General features: G+C 41.1%; 1 protein-coding gene across 1 annotated transcript in view; it reads right to left on the reverse strand.

Annotated features, from left to right (window-relative positions):
• The window catches only part of LOC122803905 (serine/threonine-protein kinase MRCK beta-like), a gene marked incomplete in the record, with an annotated part of 2,302,169 nt that overhangs the window by 357,934 nt on the left and 1,919,929 nt on the right, over window positions 1–24,306 (reverse strand). The window contains 1 exon segment of the mRNA XM_044073588.1: window positions 19,732–19,837. Within this exon segment, the coding sequence (XP_043929523.1) occupies window positions 19,732–19,837 (106 nt within the window).

A 24,306-nucleotide genomic window follows, 5' to 3' on the forward strand; every position in this document is an offset into this window, starting at 1 on the left:
TGCAATTCGCAAGGGGTTATTTATATCATAGGATGTGGGTGTAAAAAGACCAAATGGCATATTGGGCTAACTAAAGGGAAAGTAAAAGTGAGAATTATGGAACACCTTGGTGATATAAGGAAGGGAAACATTTTAAGCCCAGTAGCAGAGCATTTTTTATCTGCACATGGGGGGGAGTAACAAGGATTTTTTCTTCAGTGTATTACCACGTCCCTTTATGGCAAACGGGAGGAAACTTTAGAAATGAATTAAGTAAATTAGAATGTAAGATGATAATACATTTTAGAACTCTTCAACTGAGGGGAATGAATATTGATAGTAATTTAACCTTTTAGAACATTTAACATAATAAAAAGGATGTAAATTATAAAATATGTAAGCTTTGGTATACACTGTTTAAAACAACATAATATATAGGCTGGTGAAATAAGGAGGTACTTGTTGCTTTAAATGTGTAATTGATGTAAATTGATGTTAATGGAATTGTACTTTTGAGATAACTGTAAACGGGGTGATGATGTGATGAGAATTATTCCTTGAAAGTGAAAGGCTCAGGTACCAGAATACATATAATTGGAAAACGTTCCACCTCAGTGCTGTGCTGTTTCGAAACCTACTCGTCTTTTATGTTTATGCTTTTTAAGGCACTGCATACAGCCTACTTTGATCTGGCCAAGGCCTTTGTTACCATTCCTCACTCAGACATTATTGATAAATTCACCAAACTAGGCATCAAATTCTATATCTATCTGTGTGGAAGGAATATTAGCTGAACTGGAAGTTAGTCAGGGTTTGCTGAATTTTGTTATTTGCTAGTAATTACAGGTGTGGGGGTAGTCACATTCTTTGATTTCCTGTCCTTGCCTATTTAAGTGGTACAGTGTGAAATATTTTCTGCTTAAAAACCTCAGCTTTGGCCAGCTAAGAACTTGCTATATTCAACTGGACGTATAAGAGAATTTAAGTACCTTTATCTGCTCTTTTTTTCAAAAAAATACAGTATTTAAATTGATTTTAACTGTGTGGAAGGAATATTAACTGAACTGGAAGTTTCCACTCTGCTCTTCAGTTAGTCCCACCCACCTTCCTTGTTTTTGTTTTGGTGTTAATCTTAGTGGCCTTGCAACTGCCCGCCCCTCTTGTAAATTTGTGTTTGGATACTCCTTCTGGGCCCATCTCATTTGCTCACTCAACCGAGTGCAGTGACATCATATTCTGATTTCAGGCACTCCTACTGTGTACAAAGAGAGCATCTGGGAAACAGGAAAAAAAAAAAAAAAAAAAATGTAAGCTTGTTTCCTGTTAAGTGGTATAGACTATTTGTAGGCTTCTGAGCCCCCAAGCCCTTCTGTGTTGGTGGGAAGCCTTCTAGATTAGTTTTTCTTTCTTATAACTAGCCAGTTTTCTAGTTTCAGCACTCAAATCTGTTTCTTTGATCTCAGCACTTGTTCAGAAAAAAAAAAAATTCATCTGCTTTTACTGTACTCGTGTTTCTACCTACTTTTTTTTACTTTTGCATCATCTTAAAAGTACTCAATTGTATTTATTACTGCTTGGTGCAACTCATTCTAAGCCTTTTGGTTTAAACACTTGGGCTTCGGACCAGTTGTTTTGCACTGAGAGGGTTTGTGGTCTGCACTGTAGTGGCAGAACAGGTAGCTTACATCCTTCTAGGTTGGGAACTGCTGATTGAGGGCTCAGTGTCTGTTATTCTAAAAGTGTATTAATTCTGGTTTAAGCACTTGGGCTTTCAGGCCAGTTATTTTACATTAAGAGGGTTCGTGGTCTGCACTCTTGTGGGAGGAGAGGCTGGACTCTGCCCTTCTGAGCTGGGAATTTCTGGTTGAAGGCTTATAGTGCATACATATCTGAACTGCTTCTTACTGAAGATGGTGCGCCCTGTTTGCTGTGGCATAGACTGGATTCGGGCCTGCTGGATCTAGCTTTGTTTGTGTAACTTGAGCACTAATCCAGGCATTCTCTAAAGTATTCAATTGTATTTATTACTGCTTGGTAGTAACTTGATTAAAGTGTAGCTATCATTCTAAGTCTTTTGGATAAAGCACTTGGGCTTCAGACCAGTTGTTTTACATTAGGAAGGTTTGTGGCATGCACTGTGGTGGCAGGACAGGTAGCTTTCATCCTTCTAAGTTGGGAACTGCTGATTGAGAGCCCAGTGTCTGTTATTCTTAAAGTGTATTAGTTCTGGTTTAAGCACTTGGGCTTCAGGCCAGTTATTTTACATTAAGAAAGTTTGTGGTCTGCATTGTTGTGGGAGAAGAGGCTGGACTCTGCCCTTCTGAGCTGGGAATTTCTGGTTAGAGGTTTATAGTGCCTGAATATTTGAACTGTATCTTACTGAAATTGGTACACCTTGTTTGCTGTAGCATAGACTAGATCCAGGCCTGCTGAATCTAGCTTTGTTTATATGCTTGTTGTTTGTTTGCTTGTTATTTCCCTGGAACTCTAATTCCACCTAATACGCGGCTTCTCAGCGCTTCTGTGGATCACTAGTGATATCTGCATTGCTTACTGTACTTATTTCCTTGTTTCACTTGAAAGAAAGTTACTGTTTGTCGTTTTTGCATTTAAGTTACCTGTAACACACTGCACTTAAGTTACCTGGCACTTGCTCACTAAAGCAATTATACAAGTCAGCACTAAAAATTAAAAGCACTACACCCTCACTCCCCACTGGCCCTGGTTTTCAATTATTAAGGAATTCCCAATATTATTCTAGCATGTCCAAAGGTCAGTTGTCAATCTCCTCTCCGGTCTAGCTGGTGAATCTGGAAATCTTGAGACAATGTTAAAACTGCCTCATGTACACAGACAACCCTCTCCTCCTCCCAACAAATTCCAACACATGTGAGAGATGCAACCATATAGCCAAACTGGAGGCTAAGCTCTCTCAACTCAGTACTGGCATAACCAGTCAGGAGGAGAAGGAAACCACACTCACTACAATTCCAGTCTCACATAGACCTACCACGACAGCAAACCAAACACATAATCACACAAAAACATACTCGGAGGCTCTAAATAAAGATCTGCCGAAGGAGCAGAGACCTCCAAAGCAGACACCCAAGCAGCCGCTACCCCAAAACAAAACACGTGCAACACATATCTCACAAAGCCAGTGTGCCAAACAGTCACAGCCCTTAAGACTAAACAACACACCTGATACACTTGTAATAGGTGACTATCGTCAGGCACACTGACGTCCCGCTCACCAGGCTGAACAAGGAGAGGGTCACGGTGAGCAGCCTGTCGGGCGCTAGGATCCGCCACATAACACAAGCACTCAGGTCACTCCAAGGCAAGTGCAAATATGACTCAGTCATTGTCCATGCTGGTGTGAATGACCTGAGACGTACCTCCCTGGACTACATGAAGAGAGACATAAAGGAGCTCTCTGAGCATGTAGCCCAGGCCGGTATGACCCTGACCTTGAGTAGCATCTTACCCTCACCAAGAATGATGCCACAATATGAAGACAAGATGATCAATTTCAACAACTGGATTAAGTACTGGTGTCATTCAAAGGGGATCCAATGCCTGTCAGCTTGGGATGATATGCTCGGCAAGCCACGATGCTTCGCTAGGGACGGCTTGCACCTGTCACCCCTGGGCTTTCGGATATTGGCAAAGGCTCTTGCTACCCCCATAGTGCCTTTTTTAGGCAAGGCTCAAAAGACAAACCCACCTCCATAGGTATCACAAGGGATAAGAAACTAAGAGTAATGCTACTCAACGCCAGAAGTCTAAACCTCAAGATGCACGCACTCGAAACTCTCCTTAGCATGGAGAACATCGATATCTGTGCAGTAACAGAAACATGGTTCAGGGCTCCCGAGAGCACCCCAGCACTACCAGGTTATACCTCATACCATGCTTTTCGGCCCCAAAACTTGGAAAGAACCACAAAAGGAGGGGGAGTATCGATATTCATCAAAGATACCCACACCTCCAGGTTGGTGGCAAAGCACGAAGCATCAGAGACTATCCATGTGCAACTAACAGTGGGAAAAACTGCCTTCCAGTTTATAGCCTACTACAGAACACCCTCCCAAACCCAGGAACCCCACTCGGCCTTCCTGAGAACACTGGAAAATATGAAGGTCTCTCCAAACACCATTATATTGGGCGACTTCAACTACCCAAACATAGACTGGGAGCATTACTCTAGCTCCAACACCCTAGCCCAAAGGTTCCTAGAATTTATAAACTCAAATGCTATGGAACAACTTGTTACCACTCCCACAAGAGGGGAAAACATACTGGACCTGATCATCACCAACATGGGGACTCTATGCTCCAGACCAGAAGTGTATCCCTCACTAGTAAGATCAGACCATAAACTAATCTCACTGGATATTCACATCCTGACCCCACCCCCTGCCAGAAAACCACAGTGAAAAACTTCTCTAAAGCAAATTTCACACTCCTCAAAACTGAGGTGGAATCCTTCAAAGCCCCCGGCCTGTGGAAAATACGGCCCAGACCACAGAATCCTTTATAAACGCATTCTATGAACACCTTCAGGAATGCATGGATCATGCGATCCCAAATAAAACCAAGACCCAATCCTCCAAAGGCAGACGTCCTGTCTGGTGGACCCCAGCCATAAACAAACTATACAATAGGAGGAGGAAGCTACTAAATGATAGAGCAAAATCCCAAAAAGGGAAGGCATCACTGATCAGTATTAGCAAAAAAAACTACGGGCACACATAAAATTGTCTAAGGCCAGCTTCGAGAGAAAAATTGCACAGGACACTAAGGATAATCACAAGGCTTTTTTTAGTTATGTTAGGAACCTGGGTGGTAATTCCCAGATATGCTCAGAATTAGTCCAAAATGACAAAAAATACACCGAACCCACAGACATTGCCAACATCCTAGCTGACAAGTTCAGCGCAAACTCCCCCCCCCCCACCAAAAGGGCAAATATTTATCCCAGCAGAGTGCTGCCCCCCCTGACATCTCAGATGCTCAGTTAAGAGCCGCCCTCTCCAAAGCAAAAAATACAGCATCAATGGGACCAGATGGTGTCCCGGGCTGCGTCCTACATGAACTCCAAGAAGAGCTAAACCCAAACATAAAACTACTGTTCAATCTCTGCCTTACTACAGGATATGTGCCCAAAGAGTGCCGTACAGCAACAGTGGTCCCTCTCCATAAAGATGGTGCCTCAACGGATCCTGGAAACTATCGCCCCATAAGCCTGACTAGCTTGGTCTGCAAAGCTATGGAAAGGATCATCATGGACCTCATAAATAAAGATATTGGGGACCTACAAACACTGGATCCTACCCAGTTCGGCTTTGTTAAGGGCAGATCCTGCCTCTTAAACCTGGTTGATTTCTTTGAAACAGTCACCAAGGCCATTGACGAGGGGAAGGTGGTCCACACAGCCTACCTGGACCTCGCAAAAGCCTTCGATACAATACCCCACTCGGGCATTATAGATAAGCTCACCAGCTTAAATATAAACCCCTATGTCACTAGATGGATTGCAAACTGGCTCAAGGACAGAACCCACATGGTTAGAATTGCTGGAGCCATGTCAGACTCCAAACCAGTTACAAGTGGTGTCCCACAAGGCTCAGTCCTGGGACCTCTCTTGTTCGGTATATATTTCTCGGAGGTACAGGCCAACACGGAAGGACTGTGGCTGACCAAGTTCGCAGATGACTGCAAACTGGGCACCATAATCGACTCTCCAGTCGACACAAGCATCCTCCAAAAGGGCCTCATAGAAACAGACAACTGGTGCCAGAGCCATGGCCTCAAGCTAAATGCCAAAAAGTATATAAACAAAACTGGATACCAAACCAAGGATCCACGACGTTGAACCAAACAAACAATTATCCACCACAGCAATGGAAGAAAACAGTCACAGCAAATACGAAGCGAAATCCTTTATTACCACAAGATACAGACTAAGCGCTTTCACCAGTAAACTGGTATCCTCAGAGTCTGTTCTAACACACTTCCTTCCATATTAAATACAAAAAATACATACCCAATCATCCAATTAATCACTTAATTAAGCAGTTATGTCCTAGTTCATCATTTTTTAAAAGTTAAATAACCTCTTGATCAAACTTGTCTATCCATATTATATATACAATTGGTATAATATATGTATAATGAATATATATATGAAGGTTACATATAAATTCTGATAGAATATTATATTAAACAGATAACTTCACACAAATCATTTTCACTTATATATATAACTAGATTGTTACTAAAGTTGATGTAACCATTTATAAACATTAGTTAGACTAAAAAATATGTGTATAAATAAAATAAAATAGAATAAAACTAATATTACAACTCAGTATATACTAAAAAGTAACCATCCACTTGCTTTTTTCTTTTTTCCTAACGTCCCTGTTAAATACATTGAAACCTTTCGGTTCTATTATGTTCTATTATATTATAGCAGCCTTCCATTTTAGGTGGGGTTTTAAAGAAATATGGTCGTTCAGACCAGGATATTTGGTGGCGTTAAGTCTTATTTGCCACTCTGTTTCCAATACCGCCACCCTATTATTCATATCTCCTGTTGATGATGGCATAACCCTATCTATAATAAAAAACAAAAATTTTTTAAAGTTGTTACAAAACCTGCTATGTAAATACAGAGCATTGTGCTCATCTTTGTTCTTGATACTTCTAACATGCTCACCTATCCTTTCACGTAGTTTACGTGTTGTCATGCCAATGTAGTAGGCCTCGCATGACACACAAGATGCCAAATATACGCAACACTTGGTGTTGCAATTGCAGAGGCCAGGACATGCCAAGGTACGTGGGTAACCCCCCACGCATGTGTAACCACCTTCTGCTATAAATCTACACGCAGTACAATTCCCACATTTGGTCATCCTAGATTTAATATAACCTTTGTTTTCCCTTTCAAGTATGTTCTTAATGTTCTTCCCCCTACAAAAAACAATTTTGGGGTTATTCCCTAAAATTTGCCTCATTTGTTCAGTGAAACAATAGTTCCAATTCAACCTTAAACTCTCACAGAAATCTTTAGCCATTTCATTATAGTGTAACACAAAGGTGAGACTCTCTCTTTCCTTTTCTATATTACCCGTCTTCATACTTTGATTGATTGTCACTGTTCCCCCACAGTTAAGTATGGGTGTGTAAATTGTCCTTCTTTTCCTATATATTTCTTTCTTCGTTCTCAACAATAATTTCATGGGGTATCCTCTTTCAAGGAATAATCCGATGAGAACATACATCTCCTTCTTGAAAATTGTATCAGAACTCACCAGTCTAGAGAGTCTCACCATTTGCCCCTTAATGAGTCCCTTTCTTTGATGGTACGGGTGGCAACTCGAGAAATGTAGCATAGAATTAGAGAAACTGGGTTTCCTGTAAATGTTACTTACTAATTTTCCTTCCTGTTTAAAGATGTTAATGTCTAGGAAGTTAATTGATGTTACATTCCAGTTGTGTGTAAATTTAAAAAACTCCGTGGCCTGATTTAAATAAGCCATAAATTTGTTTATGTCATCCTCACTTCCTTTCCATAGGATCAGGATGTCATCCAGGAACCTACTATACAACATAATGTGTAAATTAAATGCAGATGTTAAAATGTGTCTTCTTTCCCAGGCTAGCAGAACTAGATTTGCAAAAACGGGGGCACATCTTGCCCCCATTGCCACTCCTTTTGTCTGCTGGTAGGTCTCTCCTTCAAAACTTAGAAAGTTACTGGTCAAGATGATTCTCATGGAATCTATCACTAAATTGAGTTTACCTTGGTCGAAACATTGACTGTTTCTCAAACTTTCTTCGAATAACTCTATACCTTCTTCATGTGGGATGGTAGAAAAAAGGTTAACTACATCTATGGTTAAAAAAACATACTCCTCCACATCTACTTCATTTATTGTTCTAATCCTTTCAAGGCAATGCCATGAATCCTTGATAATGTGTGGTGTTTCCATAACCACCCCTTTGCATGCCTGGTCTATGAGAACTGCCATGGGTTCAGTCTTGGAGCCCTTTGCTGATACAATGGGCCTACATTCTAGCTGTTCTAACCCCTTATGTGTCTTCGGGATTCCAAATAGTACTGGTAATTTGGGAAATTTTACATACAAAAAATCAAAGTCGTCCTCATTTATGACACCTTTGTAAAGAGCATCACGTAGAAATACATCTATTTTGCTATATTTCCAATTTATTTCATTTCTTGATACCCTACTGTATGTTTCTACGTCGTTAAGCATCCTCATCATGATTCCATTGTAGTCAATCTTGGCCATAATTACCATTCCTCCCCCTTTGTCGGGGCGCATACACCTATATTCATTGGTGTCCGTGATATCATGAATGGCCTTCCTCTCCTCTACAGTCAAATTGTCTTTCATTTGGTTTTGTTGTGCACATAATCTACGAAGATCTCTTTCTACCATTTGTTCAAAAATGTTAATTTCATTGTTTAAAGGGGGCATGAAAGTACTTTTTCTCTTAGGACAAGTAGCACCTGACACATTTTTTACAATCAATTGGGTTCCCTCCCCACTTGTAAAATGTAAATGCAAGTTCAATTTCCTAGTATAATATTTCAAGTTAATCAGCAATTGTGTTATGTCGATTTTATATGAAGGAACAAAACTAATCCCCTTACTAAAAATATCAAAATACACATTGTCAATTGACATATCAGTGTAATTATAAATTACATAACCTTCCCTTTTAAGTACTTCACATTTCATTTGTAAACCATTCACCTCATTTCTAGAGACCATTTGTTTGTCCAAACACCGTGAGTTACTTTTTGTATCCATCAACAATGCATTGGCAGCTTCTAAACTGGGGATCTGATCCTCAGATGCCATAACTTTTACTTGATATTCACTACTTTCAAGTTGATCAGAGTTAGTATCTAGGGTTAACTGCTCATTAATTTCATGTCTACACATACTAAGCCTTTGTTCAACATCCACACCACATTCATTCCTCACATTTACTACATTCTCAAATTCGTAAAAATATGAGTCCAAAGAAAAATATAAATTAAAATCAACTGGAAATTCTAAACAAGATAAATTGTCTATTGGTAGTGCCGGTTTCCCCTCCTTGGAGGTACATATTCGACATTCCCCCTCTGTTGATTTCCTTTGCTCAAAAGTCTCTTCGACCTGCGGGGGAGATTTTCGTTCTCTAAAAAAACACCGTCGTCATCCTCTATGGCGGAAACCGCCACTGAGTCCATCCTCTCTACAGTGTTGACCCTAGAATTACGGGTATCAACACTGACGGACACTGAAGGCCATTGACGAGGGGAAGGTGGTCCACACAGCCTACCTGGACCTCGCAAAAGCCTTCGATACAATACCCCACTCGGGCATTATAGATAAGCTCACCAGCTTAAATATAAACCCCTATGTCACTAGATGGATTGCAAACTGGCTCAAGGACAGAACCCACATGGTTAGAATTGCTGGAGCCATGTCAGACTCCAAACCAGTTACAAGTGGTGTCCCACAAGGCTCAGTCCTGGGACCTCTCTTGTTCGGTATATATTTCTCGGAGGTACAGGCCAACACGGAAGGACTGTGGCTGACCAAGTTCGCAGATGACTGCAAACTGGGCACCATAATCGACTCTCCAGTCGACACAAGCATCCTCCAAAAGGGCCTCATAGAAACAGACAACTGGTGCCAGAGCCATGGCCTCAAGCTAAATGCCAAAAAGTGTATAGTCATCCCTTTGGCAAAACAAAGTGCCCACAAATGACCACATAGGTGATAATCCATTAAGTACAGAAGAAGTAATTAGGGACCTGGGGACCCAAGTTGATAGCAATCTCTCATTTGACAACCACGTGGCCAAAGTGGTTAGAAAAACATTTTATATAGCCCACCTAATCATGAAGGGATTCACATCTAGATCAGGGGACGCCATCGTGCCTCTTTACTCATCCCTCATCAGGCCCATAATTGAGTACAATGCCCCTTTTGGGATGTACCTTACCAGACACATGCAGCAACTGGAAAGACCCCAAAAGTACCTCACCAAGAGGATCAAAGGGCTCAAACAGATGCCATATGTTGCCCGGTTAAAGAAACTCCAGCTCTACTCAGTGGCATACCGCCTGTTCAGAGGCGATCTGTGCCTGATGTATAAAGCCATGCCCAACCCGGAATTAATGGACATGCTGCACCTCAGAAAATCCAAATCCCATCGAGCTACGCGCTCGAGAGACTTGAACCTCAGCACTGAAATAAATAGGACATGCTGGAGGGACAGATTCATAACCCAGAGGCTCCCTTCACTCTGGAATAAAATCCCAGTCCAGGTTGGGCAGAGTCCCTCACTGACTCTCTTCAAGAGGAATCTTGATGAGTGGATGGGAGATCGTGGGTTTATCCCGGGTATCACTTCTGTGTCACTGTTAGACAGAGGCACAGTATACTAACCTCGAAAAAGGGCATAGTAAAATGAATTTAAAATGGGTGGCGAAAGCCAAACATTCTGGCTAGGCTTATAAATGCCCTAGGGCAGATAGCCTAGTATGAACCTATGAACCTATATCATTAGGTGGGTTGCAAATTGGCTCACAGAACACATAGTGTGAAAGTAGCGGACTCCAAGTCAAACTGCCGACCAGTCACGAGTGAGTACCACAGTGACCGGTCCTGGGTCCTCTCCCGTTCGGCATCTACTTCTCAGAAGTCCAGGCCAACACAAAGGGACTCTGGCTGACCATGTTCGCAGACTGCAAAGCTGGGCGCCATTATTAACTCCCCAAATGATGCATACATCCTACAGAAAGGCCTCACTGAGATCAATGACTGGTGTCGAAACCATGGTCTTAAGCTTAACGCCAAAAAATGCGTCGTCATCCCCTTTGGTAAAAACTTATTTCCCACTAATTACCATATCGATGGGAGCCCACTGAACACTGAAGGCATTATAAGAGATCTGAGGACACAGGTTGACAGCAACCTCTCCTTCGACCACCACATTGCCACTGTGGTCACACATTGCCACTGTGGTCAGAAAGTCCTTCTATGTGTCCCATCTTTTTGCATCCAGGAAGAAAGAGGTCGTCTCTCTCTCTTCTTCCCTCATTAGACCAATCATCAAGTATAATGACTCATTTGGCATGTACCTCACTAGACACTTGCAACAGCTGGAGAGACCACAGAAGTACCTCACGAAGAGGATCGTAGGCATTAAATACATGTCCTACATGGACAGACTCAAAACACTCCAGCTATTCTCTGTCTCATATCGCCTACTTAGAGACAATCTCTGCTTGACTTACAAAGCTATGTCTGACTCAGCTCTGTTAGAAATGCTACATCTAAAGAAATTCATATCCCTCTGCAACACACATTCCAGAAACCTCAACCTCATTACCACAATCAACAGAACATGCTGGAGGGACAGGTTCTTCACCCAGAGACTGCCCATGCTCTGGAGTAGACTTCCCATACAGAGCACATCGCTGACCCTCTTCAAGAGAAATCTTGATGAGTGGATGGGTAATAGAAAGTTCACCCCAGGGATCACTCCAGTGGCTCGACTTGATAGAGGCACTAGGAACTAACATCGGGTAGCATAATGCTGGGCACTTCTATGGGCTAGGCTTGTAAAGGCTCCAGGGCCATTAGCCTAGTACACACCTATGACAGAAACCACTAATGCTCTAACGAGTAGCACTAGTTTATGAACTGATTAACAATGCCACTATGAATTAGAATCAGGCTCAATAAAGGATAAAATATACTGGCAACACAAAACTAAAATTCTGCCTTTTTTTAGCACTAGTACCACACACATCATGCAATAATGTCAACAGTATGATATGAGAACTAATAAATGTTTTTATAACACAAATTACAGTATTTGAAACATTTTTTAAAATATTCCATACACTATGCAGCTGTAATACCTTCATGTGATTGTTATCTTAGTCTCACTATAAAATACTTTGAGGACTACTATAGCGCCTTCTTGCAGTATTTCAGGTAACCATATATATACCTGAATGTAGAACTCAGGAGCTACATTAGAAATCCAACTGACACTGCTGGAAATGGAAGCCTGAAGCAGAAGTACATCAACCAATGTAAGAGCTGACCGATGTAGTGCTGCAATCACTATAACAGCTTTACTACTGATAATGCATTCATGGAAATGATCAGTAATAAAACTCCTGCTGACTGATGCTGCACTGTCAAAGTGATGGTACTATCTGCTGGGGAATTGTTATGCTGCACACTTCAAAACCTTTAGCAATGCTCTTATCTAGTAGCAAACCACACAGAAGTTATTTATTTATTTGTATACTGTCCTGCCTAACCATTATGCTTCACTTGCAAATTAACACAAAAATGACCACTTATTCCTCTCTTAAGAAAAGTTACTTACTTTTAATATAAACTTTTTTGCAAAGATCCCTTAGACAAGGTTTTATGTATGAAGAGTCATGCTCTTTTCAATGCACAACGAGGGGCTGAGTGTGACAGAGTTTGATAACACACATGGTCCCAAGCCTTTACTGTTTACATTAGTAAATTTTGCTTTTACTTTCAGCACAGTCTCTAGGACTAATCACAACTCTATCTACAACTGCCAAACAACCCTGTTTATGTGCCTGCAGTGAAAATTAAAGTATTCCCGAGCTACTTAGATTAATCTTTTGTTAGATACTGATATTTTAAGCTCATTACTCACCTTAAACTGACAGTTTTTCAGGTCTTCTCCCTGTGGGGGCTGGACGCACTCGATTTGCTACGCTCACTCTGCTCCCCTCCCTGCCTCCATATCCACCCTCCCTGCATAACATCAACCTTATACCTAGTTTTTCAGGTCTTCTCCCTGTGTGGGCTGGACCCGCTCCATTGGCTATGCTCACTCTGCTCCCCTCCCCGCCCCCATCCCCACCCTCCCTCCATAACATCAATCTTATACCTAGCCTGACCTCTCCCATACTTCACTTCCACCTATCCCAAACCCCCCCTAATTATTCCCCTATCATACCATACCTCCTAATTACTGTACTCTACCTCCCCACCCATTTCTAAATATGGTCATATAGTACTCCATTCCCTAAACTACTACTATCCTGCTCATATTCTTCCTGTTATCACACTGCACTCAACCACCACTATGTCCATCACAACTATTACTTTGATCTTGCTTCTCTCACTTACATTCTCTCCTAATAATAATCACAACTTTCCAGACACCCAACATACCTCCTACACCTACCTGTACAACCAACACACACAACCCACATTTATCAAGTTACTCAAACATCCACCCTAGCTTATTCGCAGCTAATACCTCTGTATTATCCGAAGTGAAAATTCTACCTCTCCAAAGACACTCCCATTATCATATCACCAGCAGCAACTACACCATTTATAGGAAAAAACTGCTAAGTATAACCTACACAATTTACCAAAGCACTATTTTCCCAGTGAGATGATGTACAACCCAACTAAGGCCCAGCCCCCTTCAGCCCCAGCAAACCTAGCAAATGTCTTATGCTATCAATCATAAATCTCCAAAGCCTTAGAAACAAGATACCTGAACTCCATGTGTGGATTTCACAGTACAACCCAGATATTATAGCAGCTACTGAAACCTGGTTGAAATCATATGTAAAAGGCACTGAATTTCTCCCCCCAAGCTACTCATGCCTGAGAGTCGATTGACCCAACAAGAGAGGAGGAGGAGTAGCAAGGGATCCTATTACGTGATTGATAATATAAAACTTTGAACGCCACAAGATCGAACTTGTATGTTCAAAGTTTTATAATTTCGAACACATAAAAAAAAAAAAAACAACGGACAGAAAGTAACTGTCGTAAGCAGGGGGGCAAGCCCCCCTGCATCCCCCGCTCTTTAAATATACCAATTCAGAGATAGCACTACAGTGCGTAAAGGGAATACCCTTTACTGCACTGTAGTGCGATCTCGGAGTTGGTATATTTAAAGAGCGGAGGGTGTGGGGGGTGCAGTGGAGCTTGCCCCCTGCTTACAACAGTTATTGAGCTGGTTTTGTTTTTTATTTTTTTAATTCGAATTGCTGAAACTTCGAACACTTGTGTTCGATGTTGTGTTCGAAGTTTTCAGGTTCGAAGTTTTAGCAATTCGATACACAATAGGAACCCGAGTAGCAATACTCTTCCCTAGCAATTACACATTAATTCCTTACTCAAAACCAACACCCAACTTCTCCCCAGCCGAAGTACTAATCTCTATATTAAAACTTAACCATAAAAATATTTGCATAACTGCTCTGTATATTCCTCCAGTAAACACCATACCAACATTAGAAAACATACTTGCCTGGACTTCCCAAAATATAGATAATGAAACCATCATTCTAGATGATGTAAATATCGATTGGCTAGACATAGGGCACAACAACCCCGCAAAAAACATAAATCTTTACAACTTCTCCCAACTAATTGAAGACATCACTAGACCCCACAAAAACAATTGGGGCTACACAATAGACTGGATATTGGTGTCCCACCTTTTCAGTGTCATCACTGAAGGCATACTACCTAATACCATTAGTGACCACCACCCAGCATACATCATAAGCAAAACTACTCCAACCCCAGGTCATCACCAATACAAATCAACCAGAAATTGTACTAAGTTCCAATCATTCATATTTAGTGAAACCTTAGCCAAAGTAAACTGAGAACCCCTCAACTTCCTACCACTTAATGAGGCTGTTGAATTCTTTAACTCAACATTTCTAGACATCCTAAATAGGCAAGCACCCACTCGCCAAAAATGAATAAAACATAACCATGCAAGCTGGCTCTCAGAATCCACCAAAGAAGTAATGTCCACAAGGGATAAAATCTGGACATCATGGCAGAAAAACAACAACCCCTCAGCTCTACTATATTAGAAGTGACTCCATAACCAGGCAAAACATCTAATAACCACTGATAAAAAAGCCCACTACTTAAAGCCAACGTAAAAATAATCTCAAAAAATTCTGGTCCTCAATCAGCCAACTATTACACCTAGGCTCTCAAAGCAAACCATCCTCTGACCCACAAAAAAACCCCACTGAACTTGCTACCCTCTTCAATTCCTACAAAACTGGCACCATAGCTAACCTAACCACCACCTTTCCTACCGTTAACATCACCACCACCACTAAGACAGCAGATGACCAAATCATCTCGGAAAACAAACCTATCCTTAATCCTAACCTAAAATTCTCCCCCATACCCACCAGCACAATAAAAAAAAACTTTTACTTAAGTTAAAACCCTGTACTCTGGCTCCTGACAATCTACCCCCACACGTCCTGCAGCTAGCAGCAAACTCTATACCTTATCCCATCAGCATACTCATTAATAGATCAATTAAAGAATCCCTTGTCCCAGACATCTGGGAAAAAAAGCATTCATTCTCCCTTTACACAAAGGTGGCACCAACACAGACACCACATACTTTCGACCCATAGCAATTCTCTCACCCCGCTCTAAAATACTGGAAAAATGCATCCATGCCCAACTCCTCAACCCCCTGATTGAAAATCAAATTTTATCATCCACTCAGCATGGTTTCAGACCAGGACACAGCACCACTACCGCCCTCTTATCCTTCCGTGATACAGTTAACCGGGCACAGGATTCTGGTAAAATAATTGCTTCACTTTTCCTCGACCTCTCCAAAGCTTTTGATACCATTTCCCACACTATCATCTTCTCTAAACTATCCACCCTCCACGTTTCTACTACCCTACAATGGTTCTAGCTCTCCAATAGGCAGCAATCCACCAAATGGCAATCTTACTCTCCCTTCCTCGGCACTTCCACAGGGGTACCCTGAGGCCCCATACTTGGTCCTCTTTTATTTAGCATCTTTATTAACAACTTTCACTCCACTCTTCCACAATGCTCAGTAATCCAGTATGCTCTGCAAATTCCAGCTCTGAACACCAGAAAATTACCCAGAATGCCCTCACCTCTACTGAATCTTGGATGCTTAACAATCATCTTGCCCTAAATCCAAAAAAAAAAAAAAAAACAACTAAACTAGTAATTTTGACCCCTATAGAAGTTGTCTCACACACTAAATTACTAGGCATCATTATTGATGAAAACCTTAACTTTAACCTACATGTAAACAATAACATCTACAGGCACCAACACTTTCTTAGCCTCTCTACTAGATAAACCATTGTAACTACCTTTTTATTACCCTCTCTCCTTTATGGTGCCCCTCTCCTCACTAATATCCAAAATTCTACAAAATCCAAACTTGATATGTGTTACAAAAGAATAGCAAAATTTGCCATCAAGGCCAAATTCTCATCCCACCACTGTAAGTCACTGAAACAATTAGGGTTGCTGGAACTCCCCCACCATCTTTCATTCACCCAACTAACTACAATGCACAAAATAATCTACAGACCCACAGACGGTCCTGCTCTCTCAACTCTACTTGCCAAATACCATCCCAGCAGGCATCTAAGATCTGAAAATCATCTACTTCTAAAAGAAGATAAGCCCATCTTACCTGCTGGTCAACACATCTATTCCTTCACCATCGCCAAACTATGGAACTCACTTCCACCTTCTATAAGGAACACAGGCAGCACTACCACCTTCAAACAACTACTGAAAAATCATCTCAACTCTCCCTGGCTATGTTCCTGCTCTATAACCTAACCTCTTCACTCTCCTTATACGATTACTAAACTCCTATGTCTTTTGCTACTAGTGACTGATGATACTTTCTCCATATTTACTTTTTATTTTTATCTTCACTTGTTGATACTGGTACAGTAATACTGATTAATATATCTCTGTTTATACCTCTCTGATTGAATTCACTGAATTCTGCTTTAATGTATATTTTCTGTATATATTACTGTAATCAAACAAACTATATTCCTGCTTTTATGTATATATTCTGTATATGTTACTCTGTTTACTATCTGTAACACTATTTCTACTTCTGCACCAAATGATGTTTATATTTTTTCTGTATATATGTTCTTGTTGGAGCTTTTCTCCCCAGGCCTCCACTGAAAATGGGCTCTTTTAGGGCCAGTGGATTTTCCCAGTAAACAAATGCAATACATAAAATACATAAATAAATAATCTATGTTCTAAAACAAAGGCACAGACAAAGCTACAACATTGCCTATTGCCTCAAGAAAACACTTTTTTACCCATCCAAGTAATGTTCAACAAGGAAAGGCAATACACTTACGTTACAGAAAATATTACTTTAATTTTTATAGAAACATCTGCAGCACCATTGTTAGTATACGCTGCCATCCCTACTTTAGTCTTATTATGGTAAACAGACTTATCACTACCACTTTTAGGACAGGCTGGATCTTACTAAGTGACCATCTTTGTATTGAAACTTCACTACAATTTACTGTTTGTCACAGCAAACCTCTAATTCAAATGTCCTGACTAGGTCTCTCTCAGCCCACTATTCTATGGTTCCAAAGCTACCTGTCCAGTAGGTTATCAGTGAGTAAAATAGCACTCCACCCTCTCCCAATAACTACCAGTCACCACCAGTGTACCACAAGACTCTGTCCTTGGTCCCCTCCTCTTTAACATTCTCACCAACACCCTCCACACATCCACACAAAGGCCTCCTTAATGCAGTACACAAATGACTCCACAGTCATTTATTTGCACATCTGACTACATGGCACACCTCCAAAAAAATACTTCAACAGCAACTGAAACATGGTTTTTCTAACTCACAACTCAAGCTCATCCCTTACAAAACCAGATTACTACTTTTTTCCCCAAATTCCTCTCCCGTGAAACATATAAAATTTAAACACATCTCCCTTGAGAAACAACCACTGAAGTCACTTCTCATAGCAAATGATCAGGGATGACAGTGGATGATAATCTTAAATTCAACCTGCATATACAAAATTGCAAAAGAAAACTCATCAGAAATTAGAGATGCTTTATAGAGCCAAAAAACTCTCTCACTAATGCAACTAAAGGTATACTTGCCACTACTTATCTCCTTCCTCCCCACACTTCTTTACAGTGCTCCCATCATTACCACAATGAAAACTTTAACAATGCTATAACAAAGTTGCTAAATTTGCAACAAATACCCCTTTCAGAACCCCCTACGGTATAGCACTAAAAAACCTCAGTTGGTTAGAACTACCCCAACAGCATCTCACCACCTATAAAATTAATCAGAATCCATCTGCTGTTCAGCAGTAAATAACATTCTATGTTTCTAGTCGGTCATTATGATCCAATGACTAAAAACTTCTTTCTGTCCACAAACCTATCAAATCTGCTGGGTGTTATCTTGTACTCATACCATGTTGCTAAGGCCTGGAACTCCTTATCTCTATCCATCAGGTAAATACCCTCCATCCCATCCTTGAAAACTATTCTGAAAGACTTCCTAACCAAAAGCTAGTTCTGTTCTTGCTCAACACCAGGCAAACTGTATCCTTAAATGTAAACAAATACCTATTCACACCTTATGTCTCCTTTAGGCTCGCTTCTTCACTCACATCCTTACTTCTATCAATCTCTCCCTTTTCTCTCTCTCCAAATGTACCTTAAGCCTGATTTTCCCTCACTTCATACTGTAATTCCTGCTCGTATTATAATAAATTACCTTTAACCTTTCAATAAACTGGTTAAACTTTCTCTAAATATTAAATCACTGTAATATAACATATCTATTTTTAAACAATGTTTTCATATTATATCTAACTTGGTATATTTAAACTGTATTTTTTGTACTATTTTTAAAGACTGTAAAACTATTGTTCTTGAAATGTTTTGTAGTACTTTGGAGCTTTTCTCAAAAGGCATCCGCTGAAAATGGGGTCCTACCCAGTTGTACTTTCCTGGTAATTAAATATCAATAAATAAATAAATAAATAAAAGGAATAAAACACAGCAGATGAGTACACAGCAATTCTCGCAAATCTAGTCTTTTACAGAGCAGTCCCCTGAAACAAAACTGAAAAGGTAGCAGGAATTGATACTTTTAATACAGGATAAAAGATGCCAGGAGTTTTCAAACTCCAACCATGAAGGATTCCAGTCAACTACAATTTGGGACATAATCCTGAACGATCCTTGTGTGTGCAAGTGTGTCCTGCAGGAATTATGTGGTCTTTGTCACTGCAAGTTAATACAGTGCTAGAACATACCAATCCAGCATCAATCCCACGGTGGCTAGGCACAGTTCTTTGCAGTGGTCCCAAATCTTATGAAGACCATAACTATTTTTCAAGCATACAGAAACCTAAGTTACCAACACAGCCAAGGGATATAATCAATGTTTTTAGCTGCAATGACTATCATATGCTCTTCTACTTAGCAGATGCATATTTACTGCCAAGTGGACAGTTTACAAAGTGAGTACTGGCATGCCCAGAGAGACAGTTCTGATTAATCTGCTCAGGCATTTCTACCTCTTGGTCTACAACCATTGAAAAGTAATTAGAGTTTCCCATGAGGGATGGGGAAACAGCAACAGGGAAAATGAGACTAGAAAACTCAGTTTTCCAACTTGTGGAACAACAGTTACTGTGCATCTTCTTTTCTGTTTAATCTTTAAGTTGCAAGCTTTCATACACTATTAAGCTAGATACTACATTAACTAGAAGTACAGGTTTGTACAGATGCAAACTGTGGGTGTTTTTATGTACTATTAGGTGGAATGACTCACCTTCACATGCGTAGCCTTGACGTACCAGTCCTATCATAAGGGATGTACAGTGACTGCACTGGGTAGGGCTGGAGAAGGTCTTTACTGTGAGCTGGTGAGCTTTAGGCTAAAAGCAAAAACAGGTCTGTTTGTTTAAAAAAATAGCAAAAAATGTTAAACAGAGTTCATTATTATATTGCAAAGTGCTCTCTAGAACTTTCATCACTGTTTTACTGAATTTACTTCTTAGAAATCATGTTTCAGCTGGCAGCTTTGTGTGGTAAACATAAGATAACCTGCAGTGAAACTGGAAGCATAAACCTTTCAGTCACAGTAAGCCAAAATGCATTATGTATTCAGTACTACACTGATGGGAAGATAAAATGTTGTGCTTTTCAGTCTTGTTGCCACACTGCACCAAAGTACCTACTATTACTTTGTAAATCAGCACATGAAAAAGACATACATTAATTAACAGGAATGACAAAACCAACCTGTTTTTAGCAAATGTAGGATTAATTACTAGTTGACAGATCTTATGGATGCAATGTTAATAATATGGCACTACAAATCATACACAATTAGAGCAATATTGTCAAAGCTCTGCATTTCAGTACTTATACACACTGCCAATTTCCCCAGCTATATTGCAGCATGCGTATTCAGCAAAAAAAAAAAAAAAAAGTTACCTACAACTGTTAGCTTATTGAGACAGTACACAGCAACACCTAAAATGTAGTGGTGAGCTAATTAGTACTATGCAAACCTACAAAGACATGTGTCCCTGTTTAATAAAATCTGTCAATTATCACAGAGGAGCAAAGTTCTGAGTTGTTATAAGCTTCTTTACCAAAGATTGCTTCCTAGTCAACCCTGACTGAAAATATTCAATTGTGTTCATGTAATTTACTCTGTCAACCGTTAGGTAAAACAAAATAAAAATAAATCACTGTTACATAAATCTTAAACAATGGTGCAGAACAGCGCATGTGCATTAGACACAGTAAACAAGGCACAGTTCCATAACAAAACTCTCTCTGGATCCAGCATTTTGAGGGTACTGCTATTGTTAAACAGAAGTAGAATAATACAAATACTGGATTATAAATTTAGGCCTACGAGATTTGCTACAACAGCAGGGTGTTATTCAGCCCATTGTACTAAATAAAAATAATACTTGTTTGCTTGGACAGCACTGCAGAAGGGGTTCTGTTGGCCTGGTTGACAGGAAGTTTGGTCAACAAATGTTTAATCAACTGCATTTGGTTGAGGGATTCTGTTGGTTTGACCAATGGGGAGTTTGGTCAACAAATGTTTAACCGACTGCATTTGATCAACTATACAGATAGTCAACCGGTGTGTGACATCCAACAGTCTCTGGGGTAGGGGAATATTCTCTTCCCCAGGGATTGTGCCATCTTGGAGTTAGTATATATAATTAACAGGGAGTGTGGGGGGTGAAGGAGGGCTTGACTCCCTGTAAAATATGATGTTTTAAAGTTGCACGCACCACTGTTCTTCCTTGGCACATGTGCAATAGGAAGTCAACATTTCCATTTTTGATGTAGAGTGGTTAACCTTCAGGATGTCAACATTCATGTTACTTGACCAACTGATGGTGAATCCTAGAGGAGAGATACCACAAGACATTTTCAATAAAGTAAGGAAACTCATCTAGCATCCTAACTAAATCTTCCAATTCACTTAAACCATTTGCATGTTACTCAAATCCAGTTTATGATTATTAATTGACAATGAACCCTTTTCCCACTAAAAAGGGAACAGGCAGATGACAGAGAGAGAACTGTAGCTAAAACAAATAAAAAACAATCAAACATATCCAACAGCAGAATGCTTTATCAAATTTAGTTAAACTACTACTACTTTTTGCAATATTTACTAAGCTGAAAATACAGTTTAGACTAAATTCAAAGGAAAAGGGGAAGTAAGATAATAACAACAAGAAAGTGCATTAGACTCTTATTATTCAGAAAATACAGATGTGTACACTTATCATAAATGTAGATGTTCGAGTGTATTCACCATTGCAGTCATCAACTGTGGGGGTTATCCTGCTGTGGCAGCCCTCGGTCGGCCCGAATACCACAGTCAATGTTTTTGTGTGCTGGCTGCCGATGCCTGTAGTCTGATGTCAGGTCGTTAGTGCTATAACGTAAGGCAGACAACGTCATTACATCAGTTTTTCATGCCCAAACCCATCAGAAGTATAAGGGAAAGAGAGAAGTGGTCCTGGTGGCTAAAAGCCATCTAGGGAAGCTTATGTCCCCCTAGGGGAAGATGTTAAATGGGGGCTGGAGGGTGGGAAACCAAGACTTCAGCAGTGAATACACTCAAACATCTACATTTATGGCAAGTGTACACAACTGTACTATGTTCTTCGTGTTTCACTGTTGCAGTCATCACCTGTGGGAGGATTCCCAAAGCTGAGGAAAGGGCTGGAAGGATAGGTTGAGTCCTACGTATGGGTTAGGAGGCCCTACAGAACTGCAGAGGCAAACCCTGCCCTAGACTTAGAAAAGAGGGGTAAAGTGGTAATGTTTTGTAAAGGTATGGACAGAGGTCCAGGTGGCCACTTCCAAGATGTCCGTGGTGAGTACTCCTCTGAGGAAGGCAGTGGAAGTGGAGGTTGCCCTAGTGGAGTGGGTACGGATAGACTTAGGGATGGGTTTCCCATGTAGTCTGTAGAAAAATGGATACAGTGTGCAATCCATTTGGAAATGGATTGTTTCGAGATGGGCTTCCCCTCTGCCCCCGGGGCAAAGCTTACAAGTAGTTGGTTTGTTTTTCTGAAATGCTTAGTACGGTTCAGATAGTATCTGAGTTGCCTGTGTACGTCTAGTGAGTGTAGGATTCTTTCCCCCTTGTTTTGCGGGTTGGGAAAGAAGGTGGGAAAGTGTATGGCCTGGTTAAGGGTAACATCAGATACCACCATGGGTAAAGGAGGGGTTAGTCCTCAGGGAGACTCTGTCCACATGGAAAATGATGAAGGGCTCAACAACCATGACAGCTTGAAGTTCCGAGACCCTTCAGGCTGAGGTGATAGCTAGCAGGAAGGCACTCTTCCATGAGAGGTATTTCAATTCTGTAGAAGTGGCAAGTTCGAAAGGAGGTAAGGTTAGTTTTTCTAACATACAATTCAGGTCCCAGGGTGGCGTGGGAGGCCTTCTGGGAGGCCTGACATTAGAAGCCCCTCTGAGGAATTGCTTAATCAAAGGATGAGAGAAGAGCAGTGGGTTTGAATCAAAATGGGCTGAAATGGCAGAGGCATGAACTTTAATAGAGGAGAAAGAGAGGCCACTACTGAGCAACTCTGCTAGGTAATCCATGATGAGAGGGATGGAAGGTTTGGATGGTACTGCCCCCTTTTGATTATTTCCTGGAGCAGAATATTTTCCATTTTCTTGCATATGACTTTCTTGTGCTGAGCCTTCTGGCATCTGTGATGATGTCCATGACCTGTTTGCTCAACAAGGACTCTGTTAGTTTTTAGTGTATAAGCCAGAGGATGACCCTTAGTCTCTCCTCTCTGACTTTGATCAGAACCTTGGGAATAAGGGGCACAGGAGGATACGTGTACACAAAGAGAAGTTCCAGAGGGAGTTCCCAGGGGAAGGTCAAGGCATCCACCTTCCACGCTCGGAAGTGGAACTCCCTGGTGCAGAACCTTTGCAACTGGTGGCTGAGGTGCAAGGCAAAGAGCTCCACTTCTGGAGTCTCCCACTCCTGAGTGATTTGCAGAAAGATTTCTCTCTGGAGCTGCCATTCGTGGGGGTCCAGTAAGTTTCTGCTTAGGTGGTCTACTAAGGTGTTGTTGACCCCTGGCAGGTATTGGGCAATTAGGTGTAGCCCCGTGGAGGTGGCTGTAAGCCAGAGACTCATGGCTAACCTGCACAGGGGGTAAGATTGGGTGCCACCCTGCTTGTTGATGTACCACATCACTGTGTTGTCTGTTTTTATAAGGAGGACCCCTGGCCTGAGACGGGGTTGGAAGGAAGTCAGAGACTTTTGTACTGCCATCATTTATTGCTGACTGATGTGTAGTGACGTTGCTGGACATTCCAAGGCCTTGGGTATACCTGCCTGCTAGGTGAGTGCCCCAAACAATGTGTGAGGCTTCGATGGTGATGGTTTTGCTGGAAGGGCGGTGGATGAAGAGAAGACCCTTGTTGATGGCACAGGCATTTGTCCACCAGAGAAATTCTGCCCTTATACATGGGATCAGAGGGAGCGTGGTCTCTAGGAACGGTGAGCGCTGACACCAAAGGCTCTTTAAGTACCACTGAAGTTTTCTCATGTGAAGCCTGGCAAGGGGGATAAGAAGGATGCAAAATGCCATGTATCCCAGGGCTTGCAGGAACTTCCTCACAGTGAGGTGGCTTCTGGAAGCCAGCGGGGTAAAGTAGAGAGGCAGGAAGCTCTGCTTTTCTGGGGATAGGAAGAGCATTTGAGATGCTGTGTCTAGCACAGCTCCCAGGAAAATATTTTTTCTGGTGGGGGTTTTGTTTTTTTCTCATTGATGGTGAACCCTAGGGAAACAAGGAAAGATTTGACAAAGAGAAGGTCCTGGAGCAACTT

This window comes from Protopterus annectens, chromosome 6.part0 (genome assembly GCF_019279795.1).
Source record: "Protopterus annectens isolate FY-2018-M chromosome 6.part0, PAN1.0, whole genome shotgun sequence".
NCBI lineage: Eukaryota > Metazoa > Chordata > Ceratodontiformes > Protopteridae > Protopterus > Protopterus annectens.